The sequence below is a fragment of the Brassica napus genome, chromosome A2 (genome assembly GCF_020379485.1).
Source record: "Brassica napus cultivar Da-Ae chromosome A2, Da-Ae, whole genome shotgun sequence".
Classification (NCBI taxonomy): Eukaryota; Viridiplantae; Streptophyta; class Magnoliopsida; order Brassicales; family Brassicaceae; genus Brassica; species Brassica napus.
Genome location: NC_063435.1, coordinates 8,011,402 through 8,033,208, shown reverse-complemented (window position 1 = coordinate 8,033,208; position 21,807 = coordinate 8,011,402). Strand labels below are relative to the sequence as shown.

Genomic DNA, 21,807 nt, shown 5'->3' with positions numbered 1-21,807 from the left:
CAGTCATCATGACAAGGCCGAAGACTTCTCATGTCTGTCCAAATTAAAGAAGATGATGTGCACTTAATGCTGAAGAAGCTCTTTGATCAAGCCATGTCACAACCAAGAAATTGATGATGAAGGTCTTCATGGTTTCCTAGCTTGACTAGTTCCTATTGTCAAGCTTGAGGGATAATATTGAGATGAAGACTTGAAGATAAGTTAACATGATCTCTGCATGTTAACATTTATTCTCCTAGGAAATGAAAATCTCTTGCATGTTCATCATTTAAATTATTCATGCAAAAGCATGCAAGTGTTGTTGCATTTATTGATGAATCTTGTATTACCTATATAAAGATTGTGACTTCTCTCTTGTAAAACATAGAAATATACTGAATATACATAAAATAGACAAGTTCTCTCATCTATTTCGTGCTCTCTCTTCTCTCTTTACTTGTGTTTAATCAATGTTCACAATGTAAAGTGTTTGAGGATCACGGTTTAGAGGCTGCCTTGTGGCAGCCTAATACTTGTCTAGATACTCACTTAACTCTTAATTTTTTCTTCTTAACTTTAGATTACTGATTATTAGTCCTCTTAATCTGTGGTACACAAACTCTATGTGTTGTGTTACTTCTTAAGGACTAGTCTCAAGCTAGAGTGTTTATCTCCGTCGTATAACTGATTTACTCTGTAGTATTTTGGGTTGTATAGTAGGGAAATTGTGTAGATTCATCTACAAGTTGGTTTGAATCTTCTCTTGTTAAGAAAGAGCTCTCTCTTGTGGGTGAAGGAGATTCAGTCACAAGTTGTTTGTATTCTCTCTTGCTATGAGTCAATGCTCATAAATTCTTACAGATAGACAAGAGAAAGTTCTGAGGAATCAATGAGAAAGACACTTAGAAGTGGTTGATTTTCATCTGTGATTTTTCCCTACTGTTGTATCCATTTCCAACTCGTACCGAGTGATATTTATTGCTAAATCGGGTTACAATATGCATTCAGTTTAACATGTTTCCACATATAATTTTCTTACTAATGCATTTGGATTCGGTTCTGAGTTCTGACATGTTAACGTTCTTAGTAATCATGGTTGAAAAGTAATGTGTTAGTTGTGCTCATTCATTATAACTGAAGAAACGGACACTATTTAAAATAATGAACCCTAGAATTTAAATAAATGGGAAATCAACCCTAGAATTTAAATAAATGGGAGATTTGATGGCTTCTTTTAACATCAAATCCAATAATATTGGTTTCCTATATTTACTTTACTAGGTGTTTTGCCCGCGACGCGGGCTTAAACATTTTTATAATTTTTGAAAAGTTTTTTGTACACTATATTCATTATTCTAAAATAAATATTAAAATAACTTAATATTATATTTTTAACTATATAATTTTAAAAAATTATTTGATTAATATTTAATTATGTAATTTATGTTTTTTACTTTTTACTGAAATACTTTTTCAGATAACAATACAATATATATATATATATATTATCTTTTTTTTTAATTATATTTTTAGATTTTGGATAATTTATGTATATATTATCCAAATATTTAGTTACATAATTTATGTTTTACACTTTTTACTAAAATACTTTTTCAGATAACAATAGTATTTACATGAAAAGTATTACATAAAATTTATTGACTTTTAACGTGAGAGCATTCTTTATTTATTTTAATCAATTATCTAATCAAATAAATTTATTTTTTTTAATTTAGTTATATATTTTATTTGATTAATATTTAGTTATATAATTCATGTTTTTAATTTTTTACTAAAAAAATTTTTCAGATAACAATACAATATATACATAAATTATCTCTTTTTTAAATTATATTTCAGATTTTAGATAATTCTTACTATTATTAATTTTAATCAATTATCTAATCAAATAAATTAAAATTTCATTTTTATTTTTTAATTTAGTTATACATTTTATTTGATTAATATTTAGTTATATAATTCATGTTTTTAACTTTTTACTAAAAAACTTTTTCAGATAACAATACAATATATACAAAAAATATCTCCTTTTTAAATTATATTTTCAGATTTTGGATAATTCTTACTGTTATTAATTTTAATCAATTATCTAATCAAATAAATTAAAATTTCATTTTTATTATTTAATTTAGTTATACATTTTATTTGATTAATATTTAGCTATGTAATTCATGTTTTTAAATTTCTACTAAAGATTTTTTAAGATAACAATACAATATATAAATAAATTATCTCTTTTTTAAATTATATTTTCAGATTTTGGATAATTCTTAGTATTATTAATTTTAATCATTTATCTAATCAAATAAATTAAAATTTCGTTTTTATTTTTTTTTAATTTATTTATACATTTTATTCATTAAGGGTATAAACGATATTAACCACTTTAACTTTTAACGTGAGAGCTCGATTCCAAAAATTTACTTCGCAAATAATAGTATAGATTTCTTTTGTTAATTTTAAGTTTGACCGTAATTTATGTAATAGACAAATATAAAAAAAAACTGATATACAAAATCAACATAACACAATCTGATTTCGGTAAATATAGAAAAGTCACTACTAATTTATACACAACCTTCATGACCAATTAAAAATTATACACGAAATTGTAGATATTTTTTTACCATTAATCTCGCGATGGAATATATTTGATTGACTTAATTCTTGTGGCCTATAATTTGTTTCCTTATAGTTTGTTTATTTCATATTATATTTTTCTATAGTCTGTGTTTCATTTTATCTTATATTCATAATTTGTATCATGAAAGCAATAATTATATTACCTATATTTTATTTTATCTTAAATTTATAATTATTTTATATAAGTTTTTGCTTACTCTTATAGGTTTGCTTTCACAGACTATACTTCAATTACACCTAACCAAAAACAAATGTTTTTTTTTTAAATAGAAGCTTACTTTATATAAACATACATAATTTTGTTCAATCTTTCATTATATAACATGTAAAATTTATGATTATGACTTTTACATTTTTACTATCTATAGATTAAAGTCATAATTTTTTTTAGTTTATTTACTCCGCGCATGACGTGGATACCACCTAGTATATACAAATAATATATGAATTATATTAAATCACACTGTCCGCCTAGTTTTATTGATTAGTCTGGCCTTCTTAGAGTCACCAACATGAACAGGCGGGTCAAAATTAACGTCTGGCTCAATGTGCCACGTTCAAAACGTTGATATTTAGGCTTTACATAATTTTATCATTTAATGTAATCAAAAACAAAAAAATTATATGTAATCAACCACCACGAAATCCCATAACATCATCCACTTCAAATTTGTGTGGACGTGGCCTAAACTTTTACTTATATATAATCAACCCACACAAGTATTCTCATTATAACATCATCCACTTTAATCTGAGGGGAATGGCTGGAGAAGAGCAAAGACGTAGATGGAGCCTTCAAGGCAAGACCGCACTTGTCACCGGTGGAACCAAAGGCATTGGGTTCGTAAAACCTTCTTCTTTCGATATTCATCTTAAAAGCAACGGTGACAGACTCTTTTGAATATATGCTGTTGATTCTTGAAATTTTTAGGCATGCTATAGTAGAGGAACTTGCAGGATTTGGGGTGATAATACATACATGTGCTCGAGACGAAGCACATCTCAACGAGTGTTTAAGCAAGTGGAAGAATAAAGGGTTTCAAGTCACTGGTTCAGTCTGTGACGTATCGTCCTGGACCGAAAGAGAGAAGCTAATGCAAACTGTGTACTCTTTGTTTGATGCCAAGCTCAGTATCCTTGTAATTAATCTCCCTATATCATTTGATTGTTTTTATGTTATCTTAAGAAAGACAGATCAAGTGTAAAACTTTTGGCTGATTAACTTTTTTAAAAAATTGACTGATTCATGTCTCCGGTTGTATTCTTGTTATTAGATCAACAATGCTGGCGCAATCCGGTCAAAGCCAACAATAGAGCATACGGCTGAGGATTTCTCGTTCCACATTTCGACCAACTTGGAATCTGCGTATCATTTTAGCCAGCTTGCACATCCTCTGCTCAAAGCTTCAGGATGTGGTAACATCGTGTTCATATCCTCCATTTCTGGGGTCGTCTCACTTAGCATCAGCTCCATCTACAGTGCCACAAAAGGTACATACTGACCAGTCGCGAACCTAGATGTAGCTTTTACTAGGTGCATAAAGTTTATAACTGGATCACTGGGTGCAAATATAATAATTTTTAAATTTTCACCTTATAAAATAATCAAAAAGTGAAACCAAAACCAAAACCACTCAGCTCAATAAAATAATTTTCACCGTGATACAGTGATACTGACTCACTCAATAAGAAACCAAAACCAATTATCAGAAATAGTCCAAAACCCATCTGTGTGTGAGTCTTGTTACTACAGCTTACACTAGATCGTCAATGTTCTAAAATATGATATGTGTTAGCCGGATGGTGAACTACAGCTGTATATACAAACATTGTAGTTAAAGCCAAAATATATATATCGTAACTTTATATAATTTTAATTATTTTAAGCTAAAATAAATATTATTTATTTACAAATAAAAAATAAAAAATATATTATTATTTCAAATGTATATATTGAGATGATTTTTTTGTTCAAACCGGATATTGAACAAAAAAATACATAATAAGTTAAAATAGTTTGGACAATAAAATACAACGGCCACACGTTTATCTCCCGCACTGGTACAAACCTTCGGTATAAACATATGACTTCATTCACACTTTACAGGTAATTTGAGTATTGATCTTTGTCAACATGCCCAGTAAAATAATTGTCTTTTTAATATAAGTAAGAGATTCCAAAATAGGTAATGCCGTCTAAATTAACCGAACTATGAAATTCGGTATGTCATGCTTCCGTATAAGTTATACGGTATAACGATAGATCATCTATCGTTAGATGGCCCTTGGACGGCCTTATAGGGCATAGCTGAGAATCATGGGTAGTAAGAGCATTAATATCGGTGCCTCTTAAGACTGACTCTTCCAAAAAAAAAAGTAATTTAAAATTATGTGGATCCCACTATTAATTAAAACCTGCATCTTCTACTTCTTTCGTAAGAGGTGAGTTTGTGAGAGTTTTATCACTTTCGCAGATTCCACTAATACGTGGCGGCCTGCGATTGGTCAATTTTTTTTTTAAATCAGATAAAAAAAAATAATAATAATAAAAAAATTAAAACCCACTCTCCCTCCCCTTGCGTTAATGCTGCTCTAAGCTCTCGGCAACCAAGTGTATGATTGGTTTTGACGAATATCTAACGCGCGCAAGTATCTAACATAGATATCTCAAATAAAATGAATTAAATAGATCTATAGCAAATGGTAAAATTCATCCAAACTTTTTTTTATTTGAGACATTATTAGGTAGATTTCTCCACTATTTGAGAAATCCATCTAACTAAATATTATTATTATTCAGTTTGAAATTCAATCCACTTATATTATATTTTAAACTACATTTAAAGTAGAAATTATCTATAATTATCTTTATATCTCAGGAAAATACATACCTCAAAATAAATACTTGATCCGATCCCAAATATTATACTTGAAATCAAATATTTAATTAAGATGAGCAATATTTCATTTATTTTTCATACATATAAATTATAAAATGACTTCAAACTTATAAATAAAAGAAAGAATTATTTACAAGCTGTTATCATCTATTTTAAAATAAATAAATAAAAATTAAATTAAATTAATTTTATTTTTTGAAAATTTTATTAATTATAGGCATTAATAATTAAATACAATTTAAATATTCATTTTTAAATAAAGAATGATATATTGAAAGTTACTCTATATACAAAAATTGAAGAATTAATAGAGATTATTTAGTTATTTGTATTGTTGCTCTTTCTCTTTTTTAGAGAGTCCAATTTGACCTTTATGGATTGTGTCATTACCTTTTTGTTGGATTTGAATATTTTCAATATATTTCTATGCCAATCATGTTCTATGATATTTGTTCCAGTAGGAATAGAGATCAGACTTAGACCTATATTGTTTGAAATTTAACTTGTTCGTTCATGTTCACATCATAAACAAACTTAGACCTATAAAATTCACCGCTCAAAAAAGCAAAGAATGTGTTCTGCTACACAAAATATGAATGTCAACACGGTAAACAAACCAGGTTTTATAACACATTAATATGTGTGTACATAGGGGCAATGAATCAGCTAGCAAGGAATTTGGCATGCGAGTGGGCGAGCGACAGCATAAGAGCTAATTCTGTAGCTCCTACATTCATTGCCACTCCACTGGTTGATAATGTGAGATACAATTATTTTTTGAAGATATGCTCATTTTAATTTGATGATATTTTGATTTCTTGCGCATTGGATGATGATTTGTAGGCGTTTGATGATGAATTTAAAAAAGTGGTAGAATCAACAAATCCCTTGGGGCGCATAGGAAAACCAGAGGAGGTAGCATCGGTGGTGGCATTTCTTTGTATGCCTGCAGCTTCTTACATAACGGGTCAGACCATTTGCGTTGATGGAGGTCTCTCGGTCAATGGCTTCTCGTATCAGCCACACGCTTAATCCCAACCACCAAAACAAATAAAATTGAAGTTCAGTAATAAGTTTGAGTGTTCAGACTTTGTATCCTTCATATGATTATGTTTTTCATTATTCCCTCTGTTTCAAATAAGTTGATGTTTTTTAAAATAAATAAAATTAGTTGATGTTTTAAGGTTTTTGCACACGTTTTATGAAATTATTAATTTTATTTCATTTTTCATTAGTTAAAGTCAATCTAACAAATAAAAATAATTCAATAGAATATGATTGGTTAAATATACCAAACAACATTTAGGTTTTGCATAGAAATCTTTTAAAAAAATAGAATGAAACAAAAATACAATCTTAAAACATCAACTAATATGAAACAAAGAGAATAGCATATGTGGCTGAGTCACCATTTTTGTTGTAAGATTTGAATTTTTCTACTATCTCCTGAGTGTTATTGCGAAAGCCCAAGTAACAAAAGACTACTAGAGCTTGATCAGTGCAAAATTTTTGTTTTTATAAATAAAACAGTATAAATTTATTGTTTACATATATTATATAAATGTTTAATATAAAATTTTAAACATAATAGTTATTTTATTTTTTGAGTAATTAAATTTATAATTTTTTAATAGTCAATTGTATCACCCATACTTTTTAACATATAAATTTATTGTATTCAGCTTTCAGTGAACTTTTATTTATATGAAAATATGCTACAAATAATATATCAACTGAATAATTTATATTTTATTTATATATTCTATAAATGATTAATTTAGTTTTTAGTTATTACTAATAAATAATGGGAAATATAACTATATAGTTTTAAAATGATATTGTATTCTAAATTTATTAAACGGATACCTAAATCAGTTTAAGTGGCTTTTAAAAATTATTTTACGTTTATGTAAATTATTTATTGTTTTACATTAACCTTATATCACGTTTTGTCATCTAACACTACTAAAAGCCAAATATCCTGAGTGTTTAGGGTGTCCACGTCATTTAAAATATTTCTCCAATCAGAACATTTCATTTGGACACGTCAGACTGGCTTCAATTACTTATGAGCTTCACGCTCTTCTTTTATTTGGAGTGGGCTCCACGTGTAATCACTTTAATTTTAAGTGTTTCACGCTTTTGTTAGGCACACAATAATGGACATGAATTTTCAAAACGAGCCCACAAAATCAGAATTGCTTATAATGAACTAAACTTCCTATGGAGCCCACCACAAGCTCCTCCTTCGAACTCTCTTCTTCATATTTTTTTTTTTGAAAACAGCTTTTCGTCTTCTATATTATTCTATTTTCCACTGCAGAAACATAACTATATGTAACGCTTTCTCCACCATTGAGAAAATATATTAAGTTTCACCATTAAGTCACTCCATTCAACTTTTCCACTACTCGAATTTAATTACTTCTCTTCCCATCTTCTTTGCAAATCCCTAATTTTCCATACCATATATAGTGGTGCAGCCATCTACATATCTCATTGTTTCACAAGATTCATCATCGTTTCTTCCTTATAGTGGTGACGCGTCTCATGTAGAGTCAAGAATAAAAAGATGAGTGATACAGAGGAGGCCATGAATGATCTGCGATGACCTTTCACACATGAGGGTGTACCGGATCGGTTCAAGACAATCAAGTATTATGGGTTCACCTCAAGTTATCAGATACAGCTCTATCCCTATTCTTTCATATTCCATCAGTTTCACTGTAAGAAGAAAAGTTCCAAACTTTTTCAATTTTTTTTTAATTTGTTAAAAGTTGTGACTGATTTGTATCTTTTGGGTCCAGTGTAGTTATTCTTCTCCAACACAAGCTGCAATCACTAAGGATCTCAGTTTAACTGTTGCTGAGGACCTGAGGTACTTAACCAATTTTTCTGTCTAGAGCTGTCTGGTTGATTCTTTGTCTGACTTTGATATCATGTCCATGTATTAGTACTCTGTGTTTGGTTCTCTATCCAACGTGGCTGCTATGGTTGGTGCAATTTCCACAGGTCAGATCGCATAATATATTGAACGAAAAGGGGTATTGTTTCGTTTCCTGAGTATTAAGCTACCCTGTTTCGAATCTTGATCCCGCTAATAACATATTCATTGCTTTACTTAACCCTTTGATTGTGTGTTTTCTTTGACAGTCCCTCATGAATGCTGGTCGGCTTTCATATCATTTGCAAAAGTGAGTTATTTTTCAGTTTCTTTATTTGACTTCAGTCTGAAAATATTAGATTGACCTTACATCATACTGGCTTTATAGGATACTTCTTTAGTAATTTTCTTTTCATGGGAAGACTTTTAGAAGGCTCTGGTGTTGGGATCATTTAGTGGATATTAGTCTTTAGATATGGCTTACTTAGATCTCAATGGAACATGTATCACTGACTATATCATTTGTATAGCTCTAACATATGTGTTATGTTCGGTTATTACACAGGCAATAGGTTAAAAGAAGCATATGAAAAGGCTCAATGCTCCAAAACATTGGATGCTTGACAAACTTGGTGGTGCATTTGTATTTCTTCTCTGAGAATTTCTGTCTTCTCTATGATAGCGAGGGACGTTTCCGTCTTCACTCCATCAGGGACGTTTCCGTCTTCACTCCATCAGGGACGAAGAAGCTAAGGTTTTGATCTCTCTTGCTCTTGATATAATTTAGAGTAATGTTTGACATGTATGTGTACAAATAAGATTTGTTTCTTTTCCTCTTTACAGTATAAGCTTTGCAAGGTTCGAACTATCCAATTCAAACAAAAGGGCATCTCTTTCCAGACAAACTATTAAGCTCTGCCTGGAGGAGAACAAGATTGTTGCGTTCATCAAGTTAGATTTCGGTAATGTTGTGATGGTGACTAGAGGTAGAAACAGAGGGAGTGGTGGTGTGATTAGAAACCGTGCAAAGCTTAAGGGAAGCTTTGAGACTACCACCACATACAAGACTCAACAGGACATGAGTTTGCAACAAGGTTGAGGAATGTGTTCACGCTAGGCAAAGGGTCAAAGTGTTGAATGTCCTTTTATTAAGGGTTTAGGGTGTAAGCTTACCAAAATAGAAGAAGCCAGGAAGAGGCTCGCTAGCCAACAGACTTTGTGGCTTTGAGCTATTTATTATATTGTTTAGATGACTTTTATTTCCTACACTCACTTTGCTTTTGGTTCGCTTCCAAGCTTTGAAAATAATATGTTTTTTAAACTATCTCAAGAGTTAAAAATGGATCCATAGAAAATTTCAAAATAGAAAATCTCAAAATAGACGCATATGTTGGTTCGCTGCTCAGTTTTGAATCTTATCTTATTTTATCAAAAGTTTAAGGGTGTTAATCATTTATGCAATTAAATTGATTTGCAAATAATATATATTCACAAGTCTAAGTAAATTTTACTCATTTTCAAATCGAATACAGTATATTGATTCTAATTAATATTTACGAATTCTTAATTTTTGTCTTTGTATTTTAAATAAAAAATCCATTGAAGTCTCTCAGAATAAAATAAAAAAAACAATCCCATATGACAAACACTTCCTTTTTTAAACACTTATTATCATATCAGAAATAATCAGATATAATCAGATTAATTACCAGCTTGTGTATTTTCTGATATTGGAAAAAAATAGAATTTCAATAATTTCAAAATTGTTATTACCAAAACAATACAAAAACTATAAATTTTTCTAATAGTTTATATAGTGTAATTAATATCAGTGAAAAATTATATTAAAAACACAAATTATAAATAATCTAAATTATAATTTGAATATACAGAAATCGCACTCTATAACCATACCAAAAACAAAAATTTGCCAAGTAACCAAAATCTCATTCGTTCTCCTCTCTTCTCTTCCTATCTCTCTCTACAAATTTAATTTGTTTTTTTGTTTTGGTTATTTCACTAATTCATCCTTGAATATATGAGAAAATAACCCGGGCGTAGCCCGGAAAAATCTCTAGTATTTATTAATTAATGAAACACCCATTTTTTTCTTCTAAATCAATTATATATAGATGCATGTTTGACTTTATATAAATCTATTTGACTAAATCTGATGACACACATAACTAAATCAAAATGTGAGACCTATTCATCTTTATAATATGAAAATTAATTTTCAGTATCAATCTAAAAATTATATTTAAATTTTGATGCGTCTTACTTATAAAAACACACACATGACTATAGTACTTCATATATATATATATTTTATTAATTAGTAAAATTTATTTTTTAATAAATATTGATACAAAGTAAATTTTGGGAAAGTAATTATTATATAGGAGATTTGTTATTGTATTTGTTAACATTTATTAGGTAGTTTTTTTTTGTTGATGACAAAAAAAAGAGACTTACCAATTATAGAGATCCCAAATATATGGATCTTGATTTATGATATATTAATTAAGTTTTAAATTTATCATGAATTTGTTATAAATTTAGTTTAGGTAATTGTCTATTAAATTAGGAAAAAAAATTTAATGATAAAGATAAATTAGTTATTACTTCAGTGGCATTGAGACGTAAATAAATTTAAGTTTTAAGGGCTAATTTATAAGTGTACTTCTGTTTTAATAATATAGATTTGACCAAGAAAAGAAGTTAATGAGTGATTTCAACATATGTAATACTCTTGTTTTTCATATATATACAATATAATCTCTTTAAATTAATACTCTATAAATTAATATAAAATAAAAATTTCTATAAAATAATATAATTTTATAGTTTCAAATTGAGTTTTTGGTTCAATTAGTATATCGATAAATTAATTTCTATAAATTAGTAAAAAAATTATAGTTTTAGTGTAGTCTCAATATTATTAATTTATAGAGGTTTCACTGTATATATGATGTTTAGCTAAATAATTGATTCAAAATATTCTAAAAGTAGTGAACACAATATTTTATATGTTATGACATTAGAGAGGTCAAACTTTGTAAATTATTCAGGCCCGACGTCAAAAAAAAAAACAAAAAATTATTCAGGCCCATTAGCTTATTTATCTAGGGGTTTTAGGTTAGCTAAGATAAAATTAATTTAAATACGTGTAAGTCAATTGTGTTTGGAAACTTTGGCTGCACGACAGCACGAGTACCTCTCTCTTTCTCATTTATGAATGAATCAAAACCTTCTTTATCTTTGTGACAAAAGCTAAAGCTTTCTTCTTTTCTTTATTCTTTTGCTTGTCAGTAAAGCTCTAGTGAGGTATGTATTTTCTTTCGTTTATGTGTTAATAAGAACACAACTCTTATCTTGTTTTGAATCTGTAACATGGTATCAGAGCACCAAGAAGCAGATCTTGGATTTGTATCTCTTGTTTGCGCATAAAATCATCATGTGACAGTTAGAGATTGTGGAAGCCATGACGGTGCAGGAAACTCAGCCAAGGCAGGATACTGAGGAATCTCTACTTGCAAAAGGAGGTGCTAAGACAAGAATCTGGACAGGAGAAGCAAAGCCAAAAGATGAGTACTTTTCTTCATGGGATTAAGAGCGGCTCACTGCCTATGCTTGCAAACAAGCTCTAATAAGCCTCAACATCAGAGGTTGTTGTTTTGAGAAGATTCCAAGAGAAAGCACAGTGTTTAACAATACCGGTTTAAACACACAGGAGTAACATTTGAATACTAGCTTTGAACTCATGAAGCTAGAGTGTAATCAGATTGTGCGACTGGTTTTTGTTGCTGTGTCTAAGATTGTGATTAAGAAATGTGCTTCAAAGATATCTAGCAGAAACTAAGCTCGATCGATGGGGTTTGTTTTCTGAAGTACAATCAGTGTTGGGACTTTGGCAAAAGGTCATTTTATTTGAGCTTGGGTTAATTCATTCTGTTGCTGAAGTTTTGTTATTTCTACGTCCATTTCAAGCTAGTGTTAGTGGTTACAGACTACGTATTTGGTAAAATGCCAGAGATGAAGAAGTTGATAATGGCTTATGGATATGAAGTAGAGAATGAGTAGGACCGTTTGGTAGATCTGGAAATAGAGTTCTTCTTCTTTCTTCATGAGACATGTTAGCAGAATTAGAAAGGTAAGAGGAACCTTGGTTCTTAGTGAGACAAATAGGCCACAAATACGTCTGAGTGAGATTGTTTAGATTCTTCAAATATCAAGAGAATACCTCTAAGTGAGTCATGCGATACTCTCTATGTATAGATCTGAATAGATCTAACACTAAGTTTGTTCTCCATGTATAATTAATAAATAACTTTCCTACATCAAACCACCTTCGATTACTCATTTTCCTGTCACAGCCATCTTAGTTTGCGTCCAAACTCGGACCCTTGATTTTACCCGACGCCAAGTTTGCGTGAGAGTATTATAGAGCTCAAGTCCAAAGAATTTTTTAAATACCCATTAGCCTATGTAGGGTCATTGTGTTTGGAAACTTTGGCTGTGCACTATCAGCCTCTCTCTTTCTCATTTATGAATTAATCAAAACCTTCTTTATATTGGTAACAAAGCTAAAACTATCTTCTTTTTTTTTTGAAAATGCTAAAACTATCTTCTTCCCTTTACTTTCTTGCGATATTTCTACTGAACTATATGTCTTTGTTTTCGTTTGTGTCAATAAGAACACAACTCTGATCTTGTTTTAATTCGGTTAACACATGATAGAATTTTGTGATATTTCTATGAGAAAAATAAAAGCTAAGACAAAAGAAGTAAGATTGATGGTAACAAAACAGAATTACAAAAATGATTTAAATTCAGATTAAAAATGGAGCTAGATCTAAGGCGGTGGTTTGGAAATCTAACGATCATGAGTCAAAAAATTATTCAAGGAACCAAACAAAACAAGTCTCAAACTCAATTAAAAGAGCTAGATCGATCCACTTTCATGGCTTCATTTATCAAACAATTTTAAAATCTAAACTTCCGTTTGAATTAGAGAAAGATGATAAACATTAATGATCATAATTGATAAGTTCACGATTTGCCTTTAACATCTACTTTTGTCGGTCAAAAACAAATCGCTTGTATTTCTAGCAGCTTAAAACACTTTCGGTGAATAGATTAAACCTAGGATCATGCACTAAGTGATCTATTTAGGATATGACTGGTTCTCCGCTACCACCCACAAACACAATTTTTTGCGGTTGGTAGCGATTGTTGGTTTTTTGCAACAATTACAAAAGTGCTTTAAATGGTTTGAACCGCTTCAAACCTCTTAAAATCAAAATCTGGTTCCCGCAAGTTTATGGTTACGGGTGGATAAATAATTATAAAAATATTTAAAAAATATTTAAAAATTTTAAATTAAAGTTTTAAAATGGAAATGTTATAAATAAATATACATATATATATATATATATTTCATATTTTAATTAAAATACACAAACAATATCATAATTTATTTATAAAAATTTAAACTAAGCATAATCACTATAACTTTTCAACGTTAATATATGTACATATATAAAGATATATACATAGATAAACGAAAAAATAATATTTTTTAATATAAATCTTCCAGAAGAATGACCAACTTTTACAATTATTTAGAAGATATCAAGATTCTGAAAAAAATTTTCATACCTCAAAGCTTAGTCATACACTAAGAACGATGAATTGAAGGGCATACAACCTTGCACGCAGTGTCAGGATACAACTGTCTTTTGTCGTGCATATGGATGCAGAGTTACCAAAGTGGTTCACATAGTCTATATGAGTCTGTAATGCTGATGACAAAATAATAATATAAATTTTCAAAATAAATTTTAATGAAATTATAACTTTCATCTAAATTAAAAAATTTAATCAATAAACATAATATTATTATTAATTATATTATATTAACAATTATTGTATTTTATCACAATAGTATGTTTTTGATATTTTTATTATGTTATAATATGTTAATATTGGTAGTTTATTATTAATACGATGTAGTATCTCATAATCAACCGGTCACAAATCAATCAAACATACCAATTTCTAACCGATGTATTGTCGTACATATCGCTTAATAACACTAGAAACCGCAACCACCCAAATCCACAAACTCCCTCGACAGCACCCACAACCAATGCATTTCAACTAGTCATACCCTTAATACAAGCCTTAAATTCAAATATGAATGGAGACAATCAAAACATCAATCCTTATTTTTGTTCAGCTCACGAATCTATGATCTCCTTGCCCCATAGACCTAAAAAATAGACTACTCAATCATGGATAGAGAAAAAATAGAAGTAAGAGACCTTGTTTGTTTCTATATCCAGACGCTGTATCTTTATGTTAATAAGATTTTGTTCGTTTGGACACTATTGCATCAGCATCTAAATACAACATATATAATATCTTGAATATCTATATATTTGAGATGCTAAAAAAAATATAGAGTTTAAATGCTACATTTGCATGTCAAAATTCAAATACCTAAATACCCTTAATACAAATATACAATGAAATGAAATTAAATATTAGAATTATTATATAATATTTTTATTTTTCCGTCAAAATCAAAATTCACGTTTTTCCATCAATATCATAAAATTGCATTTTCTCGCCAAAACCTAAAAATACACTTTTCTCATCAAAATGTAAAAGTATGTTTTTTACCAAAACCAAAAAAATCACGTTCTAACCAAATACGAAAACCGCGTTTTTCCGTCAAAACCAAAAAAATTGTGTTTTTCCGCCAAAACCGGAAAATTGTGTTTTTATGCCAAAGCCGAATATTGCTTTTTCTGCCAAAACCGGAAAATCACATGTATACCAAAACCGGAAAACCGCCTCTTCTCGCCAAAATCGGAGGATCGTGTTTTTCCGTCAAAATCGAAAAATAGCATTTTCCTGCCTAACTAAAATATTACGTTTTTCCGCCAAAATCGCAAATTGTATGTTATTCACTAAATTTCATAATTAAATTTCAGTTCAAAATCTGCGAAATAGCATTTTTCCACAAAAAATACAAAATTAGTTTTCAAAATATTTATTTGAATATTTTAATCATTTCATTATTAAGAATAAAACTATGTTTTCTAGTCTTTCTAACTATTAGACTTTTGGTCGTATTGTCTTCTGATTGAGACTGACCTGGTTGAGCCGGATGGTTAGATTGTCTAAGCTGGTTGGTGAAGTCAGGAGAACCTCAATTGACTGGTTGAAACTTTCTCATAAATCCTTTTAGGATCGGTCCTTGGAGCTATCTTTATGATTAGAATTTGGGTGGTTGGGTTAAGGTCAGTTTATGATCTTGTATCAAGAACACTTTCACCTTAGAAATTAGTTATTTAGAAAACCTGTTTGGTTAGGCAAATACCACCTCCATATGGGATTTGGGGACAGGGTAGATGGTCTTGGCATTGAATTGCGTCAGAAAGCTGTTAAAGATAGGCATTTTATCCACGTACGTCTACAACAACACCTATCCCCACAATAAGCCAAGTTGTCTTATAAATAATCTTGGATTGTCTTCGTTCTTTGAGGAAGATAAGACAATCCGCGTTATTCTTTGTCCAAGGATAAATGGATCCGACTGATTATGATAGATAGTTAAAGATAATCTTTACAAAATGAAGTACAATTGGAAATTTGAATTCTTATATGTAACCACTTATTCTTTCTTTCGCAATGACCACTTTTCCACTTTGGATTACTGTTGTAAAGATTCTACTTTTGTAGTCCAGAACATGGACTTAAAGTTTCATCATCCATGCTTTATTGATATATTAATCCACGATAATAAATATGCGTAGAGGGACCGATGGTGATACGTTGGATATACACTATGTACAGTACATCCAATTCCAACTAACACAAAATAAAAATAACATTTTCCCTGTGGAATTATTTAGATTTCCGTATCCATTGGTGGACCTTAAAGAAAGACCAACACACCTACTTTCTGTAATTTTATTTAATATACACACAAAAAAAATGAAATATGTTCCTCAATAATATTTCTTAGCATTTCCTTTTGCCATTATTTAACATGAATCACCCAAATGTGACATACTCTAATTCCACAAACCATTATCACAATGCTCCCATTCGCCAACTACTACATATCTTCCTCATCCATGTCCGAGAACAATGGTAACAACAGCAAGAGGAGGAAGAAGAAACGTCCGATGATGGTTTATGGAGGCGGAGGAGGAGATGATTTGGCGGTGGTGAAGGCGGCGGCGTGGGCTTGGTATCAAAGGAAGGAAGGCAAACCGATTATGAGAGAGTTTGAGATAACAAGAGCACCGAGAACACCTCGACCTTCGCGATACAAGATCGAAGCTACAAAGAACATGATCCTCTCTGACAACAAGGTTTTAGCCGAGAATAGGGTTTCTAAGTCATCGCTTTGGTACACAAATTTCCATTACCAAGAGGATCAAGAAACCCAATACTCTCGTCTACTTGACACTTACGAGAACAAGAACATCTCAAAAGGGCTTAATTTGGATGATCCTGGTTTATCCGTGAGTTTGAGCAGTGCTTTCATGCTGAACGACGATAATAATAATCATGATTGTGTTTGTGATGATCATGGTATGTTAAAGAGAAATGGCTATGATAAGAATACTAATAGTAGTAGAAAAACTGATAACAAGAGTTCCATGAAAAAAGTGAGCAAAAGAAGTTTGTGGAAGGGACTGATTGTTATGGGTCCAGTGTCTACGGTTTGTGGGAGAAGCGATGATGTGGATCTACGGGCTTCTAAAGCTAGCCGGAGAACAGTTAAGGTTGCGGCGGCGGCCGAGGCTCTCCTCAGGTCGGCAGCAAGTGGCAAGATCACTCAGACCCGTAGTCACTAATTTTAGTGGTTATTAGGATGGAAAGATTTGAACAAATTGTTAAAAATTCGTACATTTTCATGTTTCTGTATTTGTTGAACTAGCGGTGTATTTTCTTCCAGTTTCAGTAAATACGTACATTTTTTTAAAAATTTAATATGTACATCTTCGGGGAACAAAATGACAAGAAAATATTGAATTTATTCTAACTCGGTTGCGAGTCTTGTGACATTTGTACTGATGTTTAACAATTCTTTTAATTTCAGTAATTTTTTTATTATGGTGTTGTTTACATGCATTGATTCATCTGGATAAAGCTGCATTGATATCCATGTTGTTAATTCAACATAGAAATGGATCAAATTTGTTTTTGAGCTTAGCTGAATTTTCATAAAAAATTAATAAAGCTTTCACAGATGATCTGGATGAACGCAATTCAATTGAAAATAATAAATGACAAAATGACAATTCTAAACTTAAAATGATCTATAATTTTTTTAATATACGCTATTTAAAATTAAAATTTCTATCACATATTTTATTCAAAACTAACAATAATATTTTCAGCAAAAAAATAACAGAAAAAATCATAGTTTCTCCAGAAGTCACAAAATTACATTTTACACTAAAAAGGTCAATTGTTTTCCTAAAATCGAGAAATCATATTTTTGTTAAAATCATAAAATCACATTCTCTCTCAGAAACTGGAAAATCATATTTTTGACAAAATCATAAAATCACACTTCTTCAGAAATGAAAATCACATCTTCCTCTAATAAACTTAAACTCACATTTTTAACCAAAACCACAATTCACATTTTCTACCAAAATTGCAAATTACTTTTTTTGTCTAACTGTATATCTCAGTTATCGCCATAATAAATCGTCAATATATTTTTGTTACAACAAAATGGTAAATTCCTTTTATGAATTTTACATTGAGTTAAAAATTCGTATAAGGTTTATCCACAAAGTCACATGCATCTAGAAATTGAGATTAAAATTTAGGATTTTAAATTTAAAAATATTAGATTTTGGATTTTAAATAAGAATATGTAATTTAAAATATATATAATTTGGAATTTAGAACTATGATGTTTGTGTTTAGAGTTAAAGGTTTAAAATTTAGAAATTTGTGTTTTAGAGTTTATGTTTAAGATTTAGAATTTTAGTTTGAAAATATTAGAACTAAAATTTAGATTTAGAGTTTAGAGTTAAAGTTTAGTGTTTATAATATAAGGTTTGGAGTATGGGGTTTAGGGGGTTTAGGGTAAGATTTGAGAATAAAATTTGAAAATATTAGATTTATAGTTTATATTTAAGATTTGGTGTTTAAGTTTGAAAATGTTAGATTTAGTCTTTAGATTTATTATTATTAGGGTATAGGGTTTGAAATATAGGTTATAAGGTTTTGGTTTATAGCTTAGGGTTTTAAATAGCAATGAAATATTTGTTGCAAAATCATGGCTATTTTAACCATGAAAAGTTGTAAGACTAAATTGTAGAAAAAAATATTGTGGACTAACAATGATTATAGCCATATTTTATCGTGTGACTATTATGACACAAAATATTTATCGTAAAATTGTGGCTATTTATAAATGTTACGATTGTGATTAAATTATGACAAAAAAAATTTTGGATTAGCCATAGTCTTAATCTCATGTTATTTCATGACCATTTTGTCATGAAATATTTGTGGTAAAGATTTGACTATTTTACTTACACACGTTTTGTCTTGTGGCAAATCCATTGCTTCTGCCACAATTCAGACACGGATGTTTAGATTTTTCACATTGTGACTTTTCATGGTTTTTTTTGTGGCTTTCAAAATTGCTACAAAAATTTTGTGGTAATTTCTGTGGCTATAACCAAAAATTTTATTAATGAAATAATGGTGGAACATACTCACACTATGCGAGTCACACACATAGACATATGATCAATGGTTCACAAGTAGTATATTCTCCGTTCTCATGTGGACTAAAGTACAGCTCCATTCTTGCCATCGGATCTTCGACGAAGCAGTGTGAGCTACGATTCGTAGAGGCATAGCTGGGATATTCCTGGTAAAGGCTGACAACTTTTCTTGCTCCAAATGGAAAATTTCACATAGTATGAACTGAAAAATAATATTTATTCATGTAGAACCATATTAATGTATCATAGAAAAAACTCTTTATGTAAGGCAACTATTACCACATCAGATCTTATATATTCATATACATATATATAGTAAGAAATACTTAATATTAAGGCTAATTGAGTTTAGCACACTTGTGTTGCCTAAAGTGCTTATGAGCTGCACGATTTTCTTCGACCGCCACATCAATGAATTTTTTCTCTTGTTTGTCAGAAAAGGTTGTACTGGAAAACGTACATAGATGAACAAGAAAGTCTATGATGCAACCAAGAAGAGGAATACTCGAAACTTTTGATGTAACTGGAGGAACCTGAGGATCATCTATATGAACTGGAGGAACCTGAGGATCATCCATATGAATCTATCTCTTGCAATATTGTAAGAGTTCTTTTTGAGATCTGAAAATTGGGATGATGAATAACAGAAAAGAGGAAGAGATGTGTTTATCTAATCCTAATGGGAAGAGTGACTCGATTTCCACGAATGACCTAAAGTTCTCACCGCCTCTTATGATTTTTCAAAAGTTGAGTGGTCATAAAGAATCAAGAAAATGCCTTTCTCATTCTTTTGACGTGTTGTAATCACAAAAAATGTTACAAAATATACAAATCTGCAAATATTATTCTAATCACAAAATTTAATTATATCTTACATTAATTTAATCTGAATTTTGGTAAATTAAATTAAATCATTTTGGAAGATTAGTTATAATAAACATGTCCTTTTAGAGCGAAGATTTGTGTGTGTGAATTGTGGAGATCTGTCGCGGGGGGGGGGGGGGGGGGGGGGGGGGCTAAAACGTTACAATTTGTATATGAACACTTTTACATGTTTATATATGCATGTAAAAACGTAAAATTACGATTTTTTAAGAATGCTTTTTTTGTTAAAAAAGTAAAAAATTGGATATTACGCTCATAGTTTGGATCCAAAGTTGGCCTTTAAATATATTGATTAACGCTAAAGAATCATCCAGAATCAAAGCAGTAATAAATATAATACAACTAGGAGCGTGTCCGCTTATCTGATATATGGTGTTTTTGATATCATTGTAAATATTTTTTTTTATCTTTTTCAGTCTTCTATCGAGTCTATCTAAATTTTTTTGAATCATTTCAGGTTTCGAGTAGGTTGCAGAGTTGAAGGAAGGTGCATATAAAAAAAATCATAATTGGAGTATTTCCTGCAGAGCAGCCAGACAGAGCAGTCTACAATTGATCTCAGAAGGAGCAGCCGAGTGATTGCTCGCGACTTTTATAGAAACTTTCAAGATATTTTAAGATTAACCTTAACCACCATATCTTCACTTCTAACCCAGCGGCGCCTCCATATAAAATTGCCACTTATTCTTTATTTCTTTGGACTTCCGTTTTTGTAAGAAACACGGCTCCATCTTTCTCACCATAGAGAAGATTATCCTGAACCTAGTTTTGTTCTATTAAATCGTATCATGTATTATTCAGAATTTCTTTCTATGTTTGCTTGTCCTATGATTGAGTAGCCGTTCTTGTTAACCTAGGGTGTTATGGTGCTAGATTGTGAGCTAAACACAAATAAGCATCATTAATTGTCTTCATTCATAACTGATTTTAACGTTTACATCAAACTGGTCACTTAATGCATGAACTTATGTAGATATATTGATTAACCGTGAGATAGATTGCTTGACACGTTTTGAAGGAGCATTTCATCCCTAATCAACGAAAAATAGATATTAGGATGTCTTCTGAACAGATCGGGTCAGTTCTTAATGTTTATCATCGCATCTCAGTCCAAACGAGAGTTTAAGTACTGAGATTGATTGATAAAAGAAGAAGCACCACAACAGTGGGCTGATTTTCCTTGCTACTCGAGTTCTAGACTCGAAATAAAAGAATTTGAATAGTTGTTTGGTTCGCACCCTTGTAACTCGTTCAATCATTCTAGGCTAGCTCGCTTATCATCCTCGAGAAACCCCTTGAATTACTTGTTACTTGCTTTCTACGCTTCAAACAATTACTAAACTCACTCGTTGTTTTAGCTTAATATTGAACCAATAGGATAAATTGTGAACTTGTCCTCTGGAATTTAATCTAAACATATTACAACAACACTGTTAACTTGACAGTAGCATAAGATTCATTTTTACTGTATCAACTTCTTACCATTACCAGAAAAAGACTCACTTATGAGCTCTTGTTCTTCCTCGTTTTCTTCTCTTGTGAAATTATCTCGTATTTGTTTTAAATCAGATTTTACATTTATAGTGGATTCGATAATGATAAACTCAATTTGAAGACATTAATCAGATAGAAAAATAGAGACACAACTATTTAGATAATTTTTAGACCTTTTTCTCTTGAAAAAAAAATCGGTGATCATCTAGATCTATGGAATATT

General features: G+C 30.3%; 2 protein-coding genes, 2 long non-coding RNA genes and 1 pseudogene across 4 annotated transcripts; 4 read left to right on the top strand and 1 right to left on the bottom strand.

The window, feature by feature from the left end:
• The first annotated feature begins 3,233 nt into the window (after positions 1-3,233).
• Positions 3,234-6,730, top strand: LOC106381339 (tropinone reductase homolog At1g07440-like). Its single transcript, XM_048754899.1, has 5 exons — positions 3,234-3,483; positions 3,575-3,782; positions 3,918-4,134; positions 6,196-6,302; positions 6,387-6,730. The coding sequence occupies exons 1-5, from the start codon at positions 3,404-3,406 to the stop codon at positions 6,573-6,575; spliced, it is 801 nt and encodes a 266-aa protein (XP_048610856.1). The 5' UTR covers positions 3,234-3,403; the 3' UTR covers positions 6,576-6,730.
• Positions 6,731-8,164: 1,434 nt separating this feature from the next.
• LOC106345576 lies at positions 8,165-9,751 on the top strand (annotated as a pseudogene).
• Positions 9,752-11,610: 1,859 nt separating this feature from the next.
• LOC106379455 lies at positions 11,611-12,376 on the top strand. The gene is made up of 2 exons (XR_001276049.3): positions 11,611-11,754; positions 11,831-12,376. It is a non-coding gene; the product is annotated as an uncharacterized LOC106379455 (long non-coding RNA).
• A 4,001-nt stretch (positions 12,377-16,377) lies between these two features.
• Positions 16,378-17,496, top strand: LOC106379453. The gene has a single exon (XM_013819401.3). It carries the CDS (start codon positions 16,539-16,541, stop codon positions 17,304-17,306), a length of 768 nt encoding a protein of 255 aa, XP_013674855.2. The 5' UTR covers positions 16,378-16,538; the 3' UTR covers positions 17,307-17,496.
• A 1,570-nt stretch (positions 17,497-19,066) lies between these two features.
• LOC106379451 lies at positions 19,067-20,044 on the bottom strand. The gene is made up of 2 exons (XR_002660706.2): positions 19,739-20,044; positions 19,067-19,407 (listed from the first exon to the last, which is right to left on the bottom strand). It is a non-coding gene; the product is annotated as an uncharacterized LOC106379451 (long non-coding RNA).
• Between the last annotated feature and the right edge of the window lie 1,763 nt (positions 20,045-21,807).